A 7649-nucleotide genomic window follows, 5' to 3' on the forward strand; every position below is an offset into this window, starting at 1 on the left:
CCCCCAGGCACCTGGTCTCCGGCGTGGGGAGCAGTAGGTCTCTCCATTGCACACAGAGTCTGGGACACAACGCCATGTACTGGTACCGGCAGGCCCCTGGGGAGGGCCCAAAGCTCATGTTCATCTACAACTACAAGGAGCTCACTGACAACGAGACTATCCCCAGCCGCTTCTCCCCCAAATGCAAGGACAGCACTCAGCTGTCCCTCCACGTGAACACGCTGGAGCTGGGTGACTCGGCAGTGTACCTGTGTGCTAGCAGCCAAGACACAGCCCTGCAGAGATACCGCCGGCCCGTACACAAACCATCCCCGTGCCCCGCCTCCCCAGGAAGCTGAGGAGGCTGCCGGGGGGACCCCCACTTCCTTCTCCAAGGAGTCTGTAGACATTTCAGCCGCAGCGTGGCCCCGCTAACCTTCACACTACCTCCACTGAGCGGGACAGTGGTGCCCATAGCCTGTGGTCTGGCTGGGAGGTTGACAAGCACGCTGCCTGAAGATGGACAGTCTCTGGTAACCGGTGGGTAAAGCTTGATAGTCTGCCTTACTGGTGGCTACTAAGTACCTGCTAGAAACCCTCCCCCTGCCCCTCCAGCCACCAGCCACTTTGAACTGGAAACATCTGCAGACTCCTGTCCATCTTGCTTCTCCCCTGGACTTGGCCCACCCCAGCCCCAAAGCTGCCCAGACCCTACCACCTGCCCCTCTGCCCCTTGGCTCCCACAAATGGAGCTGTTTGGTTCTGTCCGTGGGAACCCCGGACCCCTCCCAGTCTCCCGGGGCTTGCTCTCTGGGCTGCCCCTGCCTCAGTCCAGGCTCCCATGACTGCCTGTCGCCCAGCGATAATACTCTGCCCCTGATGGAGCGGCTCCTGATTTCCACCTCCCCACCCCCATGGTCACCCAGAGTATAAGATAAACAAGCCCCAGCCCACAGTGGTCGAGTCAGTCTGAATCCTGGCCACCTCAAGGGTCTGTGTGGAGCTGCTCCGAGGGTTTCCCGGGGCTGACCTGGGGGAAATGATTGTGAGGGCTACTGACCTTCTGGAAGCTGATTGCTATGTCTGTCTTGCATGGTACCACCAAGTCAGGCTGGGTCACCCACCTTTGGGTTAACTGCAGGGCGCAAGGCCTTTACACCACCCAGCCTCCTGATGTCCCACTCCAAGGCTGTGTCTTCGGCCACATAGCCAGATGCCCTCGAACTGGGGGCTCCCCAGGCAGGGACCCGGCTGACACTGCTGAGTAGGCCTGGGCCTCTGCCGGAGGTTGCACACGTCCCAGGCATGGCCATGGTTCTGCGGGCACCGTGACGCCTGTCTTTCTCCTGCACAGGGTGTCTGCCGAGCCCAGCCTCTCCTATGTCTCGGGCCAGAGGCCAGGGCCAGGGCCAGGCTGCGCCATGCTCTGCAGGCTCCTATGTTGGGTGGCCTTCATTCTCCTTGCAGCAGGTCCATGGCTGGGACTCTCAGGGCACCCCGTCTCCCACCGAGCAGAGGCAATTCCCTGGTGCCACCTCTGACCCTTATCTCCTTACTTGCCCAGGACACTCAGCACCAGGAGTCAGCCAGAGCCCCCGCCACCTGGTCTCAGAGATGGAGAGGATGGTCGTCCTGCAGTGTGACCCAATTCCCGGTCCCTTGGCTTTATACTGGTACCAGCAGAGCCCAGGACAGAAGGTGGAATTTCTGAGTTCCTTCTACAGAGAGACCCTTTTGGAGAGATCTAAACCACTAGGGGACCGGTTCTCCCTGGAGAGGCCGGGCGGCTCATCCTCCATGCTGAAGATCCAGCCTGTGAGGCAAGGGGATTCGGCCGTGTAACTCTGTGCCAGCGCCCAAGACACAGCCCGTAGATCCCTTGAGCACAAACCCACATGGCTCTGCCTCCCAAGAGCCCCCAGCACCCTCTTCCTTCCTGCCCAGTGGAGGAGACGCAGTCAGGTCTGCAGGCACAACTGGCTGGTGTGGCCGGAGGCAGGGTGGCAGCAGGGCCTTCCATGAAATCACAGGCTGGGCATGCCAAAGATGGGAGGACAGGGGCCCAAGAGTGGCCGATGCGGTCAGTGGCCCAGCGGTCTGGGCTGGGTGAGGGACCACGCTCAGGTGCTATTTCCTGGAGAACCAGCCCCAGGTCTCTCTGCTGACTCTGGCCTGGCTGCTTCCACTGCCTACTGCCCTCACCTACCGTTGACTCCTGTGAGCCCCACAGGCTACAGGGGAGCGCTTCCCCCTCGGGTTTGCCTGGCCCTTCCTCTGCGGCACTACAGGGTCAGCACAACAGCACTGCCCAAGTGTCTCCTCTTTCTCCCTCTCTCCACTTCCCTGGATTTTTTCTTTGTTCTATTTTGTGGTTCTTAGGGGCCACCGAGTCAGCTCCGGCTCATAGCAACCTTATTATACACAACAGAACGGAGCACTGCCCGGCCCTGCGCCATCCGCACCCTGGTTCCTGTGCCTGAGCCCATAGTTACAGCCACTGTGTCCCTCCATCTCATCCTCTTTCTCTCTGCCCCTCCGCTTAACCACGCCTGATGTCTTTCCCCAGGGACCGGTCTCTCCTGACCACTTCCCAAGTACACAAGACCACGTCTCGCCATCCCCGCCTCTAAGGAGCACTGGCTGTACTTCTTCCAACACAGACCGAGTTGTCCTTTAGGCAGTCCATAGTTCTCCGAGAGCAATAGCCAAGGGACCTCTCCCATCTGACCGGTGGAGATAGAGTCCCACACCCTGCAGCCCACATCGGGCATCAGTGGAGGTCACCAAGGGCTACCCCTCTGCTGGGTGGGCCTCCGTGTCTTTGGAGCCAGGAGCTTTGAGCAGTCACAGGAGCTGCAGCCTCTGGCCCCCGCCAGGGGGCACTACAGGCCCACAGATGCCCAAGGCTGGGGCTGGGGACCCACCTGGCAGGAGAACAAGGGAGGGGACTGTGCTCTCAGCCAGGGCTCACCATTGGGGGTCACTCGGAAGTCCCTGGGGACAATGGGATGGCACAGCCAGGGCACAGAGTGCTGCTGGCATCCAATGAGTGGGGGGTGGGGGAGGGACAGGGTTGCTACTACCACCCTGCAAGGGGGAGGAGACCCCCACCCCAGGACAGGGAGTTACTAGGTGTCACCCATCAAGGCCCAGCTGAGAGAAGCCAGGGCAGACACTGGGTGTCAGGCTTTGTGCTGAGTGAGTGCGGGGAGTCCCTGTGGCCGCTCGGGACAATGCAGTTTGTTGTGGTGGGGGTGGGGGTGCCTGTCTCCCCGGTGCTCTGATCTGGGGATAGTGACTGCTTCTTTTTCCCCACATTCCCCATGCAGATCTGTCCCCCTTGTGCACTTGCCATCAGAGTGGGGCTCTGGGGACTGTGAAGTCCTGACTGATCAACCGTGGGGTGCTGCGGGGTCAGGTGGGCCCTTCCCTGAGAGAGTCTGGGACCACGAAGCTCAGACCTGCAGGTGGTAGAGGTATGAGGGGTGCGTGAATCACTGGGGGTGGGGCCCAGAGAGGGAAACCCTGCCTCTGGGTGTGGGAAGGAGGAGATGGGCTGGCCCCGTGGGGGGTCAGGCACCAGAGTGGCCTTCAGAGGGCTGTCCTAGAGGCCCCATATGCACCCCTCTCGTTTCCCCAGACCTTCTAAGGCACATGGAGAGGAGCAGGTGCTGGGCATGAAGCAGTGGGAGGGGATCTCGAGCTCCCTCCCCCCATGGGCTGTGACGTCACAGACACACACCAAGAAGTGTGAGGGCTACAGCTGCCTGTCTGCCCCAGGGCCCCCCTCCTGGCTCCCTCAGACACCCCTTTCTGACTCAGAGCCTCCTGCCTGCACTGCGTCTCCCTTCCTGACTGCCCCAGATACCCCTTTCTGACCTAGCGCCTACTGTCCACTCCAGCCCCCGCTCCTGACGGAGAATTTCCTACCGGCCCATCTGCCATGGGTCCCTGGCTCCTCGACTGCCTGGCCCTGTGCCTCCTGGGGGCAGGTGAGTGCCAGGCTCAAGGGAGAGGTGTCTGTTGTGATTCCCAGGTGCTCCCAGGGCTCCAACCCAGCACCCTTCCCCCCGAGCTTGCTCTGACTCCCTTTCCTCCACAGGCCCCCTGGACTCAGCCATCTCCCAGACCCCCAAATACCTGCTGACCCAGATGGGCAGCCGGGGGTCGCTGCACTGTGAGCAGACCCTGGGCCATGAGGTCATGCTCTGGTACAGGCAGACTCTGGGGGGTCCTCCCAGGGTCCTGTTCAGCTACAATAACAGGATGCTCATCGACAACCAGTCTGTTCCCAGCCGCTTCTCCCCCGAGTGCCCAGACAAGGACCATCTGCGCTTGCATGTGGATGCCCTGGAGCCCGGCGACTCAGCCGTGTACCTGTGTGCCAGCAGCAGGCACAGCCCTGCAGAGACACCGCCTCGCAGAGGGCAAACCCACCACAGAGGAAGCCGGGCAGCCGATCCCCGGGAGCCCAGCCAGCACTCTCCCTGAATACCCACAGGCCTTGCAGGGGAGAACCCACCTCCCACCCCGACGGGCTGCTCTCTCTCCACTCACTTAGTGGTCGGGGGGAGGAGCGGGGGCTTTTCCAGCATTTGGCAGAACATTTGGGCTGTGTGTGTGTGAGTGTGTGGCGGAGTGTATGCGTGAATGTGTATGTGAGTGTTTGTGCGTGTAGGTGTGTGTGAATGAGTGAGTGTGTGCGAGTGTGTTTGCATGTGAGTCTGTGTGCGTGTGAGTGAGTGTGTGACAGTATGTGTGGAGTGAGTCTGTGTGTGTGCAAGTGAGTGTGAGAGTGTGTGTGTGTGTGTGAGAGTGTTCGTGTGTGTGTGCGAGTGTGTGTGTGTGCATGTGAAGATTTGGGGGGGATAGTTTGCTGTTGCTGTTTTATGTCACAATCTTGTGAAAAGTTTTCTCTCTCTCCCTCACTGCGGCCTCGGTGAGTTTCTGAGACTGTAACTCCTTCCAGGAGTCGAAAGCCCCGTCCCTCTTCTGAGGAGGGCCTCATGCCTTTGAATTGCTGACCTTGCAGTTAGCAGCCCAGTACTTGACGATCACACCACCAGGGCAACCCAGCAAGTTACCAGAGGTTGTAAAAGGATGAACTGGGAGAAGGGGGATAACTGGGGAGCCAACTACAATACCTGACATACAAACCTCCCTCCCACCCCAGCCCAGGCAGACAAACAACAGAAACATGGGCAAAGGGAGACAGAGGACGGTGTAAGATATGAAAATAATAATAATTTATAATTTACCCAGGGTCCATGAGGGTGTGGGGGGAAGAGGGGATAATATCAAGGGCTGAAGTAGAAAAACATGTTTTGAAAATGATGATGGCAACATATGTACAAATGAGTTTGATATAATTGAAGTATGGGTGGTTCTAAGAGCTGTAAAAGCACCAATAATGTTTTATTAATTAAAAAGATGAACTGTTCAGGTTTAATTTATGTGTGTTGTTGTTTTCAATTAGACCAGGAACCACCTGAGCTTGGCCAACGTCGGGACCATTGCGTTGACATTTTGCAGGGTTTCTAAGCCCCTGTGTCCTGGGTCCCTGCGTGGGACTGAGGCCAAGGAGAACATCATCCTGTGAGAACTCTATGCCTACAGCTTTCTGAGGCCCTGCTGCTCAGGCTTCAAGGAGCCAGGGAGAAGCAGCCTTGAGATTTGGGGAGCAGACAAAGACTTGTGATTATATGAAGAAGAATGCAGCATCAAGATTGAAGAAAGGTTAGTAGCATGTGACATGCAGATGACACACACATGTTTGCTGAAAGTGAGAAGGACTTGAGGCACTTGCTGATGGAGATCAAGGGTTGTACATTGTACAACGCAATGTAAAGAAGACCCAAATCCTCACAAATGGACCAAGAGGAAACTTCATGATACTCTTTCTCTATCAGAATCCCTCTTACTGAGGTACACCTACCTCACACTCAGTCTCGGCTCAAGTCATTGTGACATTGTTTTTCCAAGTTCTCAAAATGCAGTTGACAATGCCCTCCCTCCTCCCAATGAGCCTAGCCTCCTGGGTCCATACTGGTGTGTCGTGCTCCCTCCTCCCCCATCACCACCATGCATTAGGGCTACATCTGTGCAACCAGTGGACGCTGGCAGAAGAGACAGTGCATGGTTACTGAGGGTAGATCTCAGTAACACACGGAAGCGTCCATCCTGACCTCAAACCACTAGGTACCAGGTCATGAAAACACGTGAGGACGTTCAGATCTGTATGACTTCTAACATGCCCTTGCCCATCTCCCTCATGTCAGATCAGACATGCAAGCATCACTTAGACAAGGTGCCAGCAAGGACAGTGTCTGCAGAGGAGGTGGCTACAGAGGAGGAAGACTGCACAGAGAAGAGACAGGACCCAAGCTAGGTGGTGGTGACCCTTGGGGAGGAGGTGAAGGGAAGAAAGATGGAGCTTTGGAGCAGCATAAGCAAACTGGAGAGCTGCCGTTCTTTGCTGTGCCGGGTCACGCTCCCCTCTGTTCCAGAAATAGATCTGCACCCATAACTAAATCCATCAGTCTGTGGGCAGCTGGTTTTCCACAAGGTATTAAAGCTCATGCCATCGTGTGAACAAATGGTCTCTTTGACAAACGGCACCAATAAAATAATATATTCACTTGCAGAATCAAATAAAATAAGATCCCTGCCTCACAGCATCCACTCAAAAAAAATTGATCACAGATGCAAATTTTCTTTAGAAAAGGGCCTGATTCAGACAATATGGTTTCATTTAAATGCTACTTAAGGGAGACAGTATTCATGGGGAACTATGGAGTAGTGCTTACATGTTGGGTTGCTGACTGCAAGGTCAGTGGTTCAAAACCACCAACCTGTTCCAAGGGAGAAAGAAGAGGCTTTCTACTTCTGTCAAGAGTTACAGTGTCAGTACGCAGAGTGGCTGTTCTACCCTTTCTATAGAGTCACTGTGAGTCAGCATCAACTCGATGGCAGTGAGCTGAGTTTTGGGTTTGGTGATGGTGTCACAGGTGGTGACTGTGCCCTTTGGTGACCTTATATCAACTTCACCCCAAGGCAAACGCAGCCCACGTGGCCCTTACTTACAGACTGTAGGGATTCCAAGATAGAGCTTTGTCCTTCTACCTTCTAGTCCACTGAGGAGAACAAGGTGCTAGTCTTTAAGTACCACGGCACCTCAGCTGTAGATTTTACAGAAGAAACTGTCTGCTCGCATTTTGAAGGAAAGCTTCTACTGACCCCATTTTGAAGGTCAGTGTGTTCAAAATAATCACCAACATCAAAAAGCCAAAGAGGCCCCTACAGATGTTGCCACCATGACTGCAAATAGCAATGGACCGTTTACTCCAGAATTCCCAGAACACTGCATGTGAATACAAATGAGCTCCCTCGAGAAGGAAGAATCAATTAGCCTTGGATTTACCTGCAGGAGAATGAGCTCTGTGTGGCTTAGCAGCTGGGGAATATTGATAAGGAGAGTCTCATTGATAAGGATGTTTAAATGCAAATAGAGGGAGCCCCAGGAATGTCGCTCTGTACCATGCAGGTCGCAGAATGTGGAGATTCCGGGAAAGGGAGTCACTAGGTAAGGTTGGGGGAACTCAGAGAACAGCTGGGGTCTGTCTTATCCCTCCTTTACAGCTCTCACCACACCCTCGCCAGTCTGCTGCGCT

General features: G+C 55.8%; 1 gene segment (V, D, J or C); it reads left to right on the top strand.

Annotated features, from left to right (window-relative positions):
- Nucleotides 1–3922: 3922 nt before the first annotated feature.
- LOC142456228 (T cell receptor beta variable 3-1-like) lies at nucleotides 3923–4470 on the top strand. The segment is given in 2 exon segments: nucleotides 3923–3971; nucleotides 4082–4470. Coding segments are annotated over 2 exon segments (438 nt in total).
- The last annotated feature ends 3179 nt before the right edge of the window (nucleotides 4471–7649 follow it).

This window comes from Tenrec ecaudatus, chromosome 9, assembly GCF_050624435.1.
Source record: "Tenrec ecaudatus isolate mTenEca1 chromosome 9, mTenEca1.hap1, whole genome shotgun sequence".
In the NCBI taxonomy this organism is placed as follows: domain Eukaryota; kingdom Metazoa; phylum Chordata; class Mammalia; order Afrosoricida; family Tenrecidae; genus Tenrec; species Tenrec ecaudatus.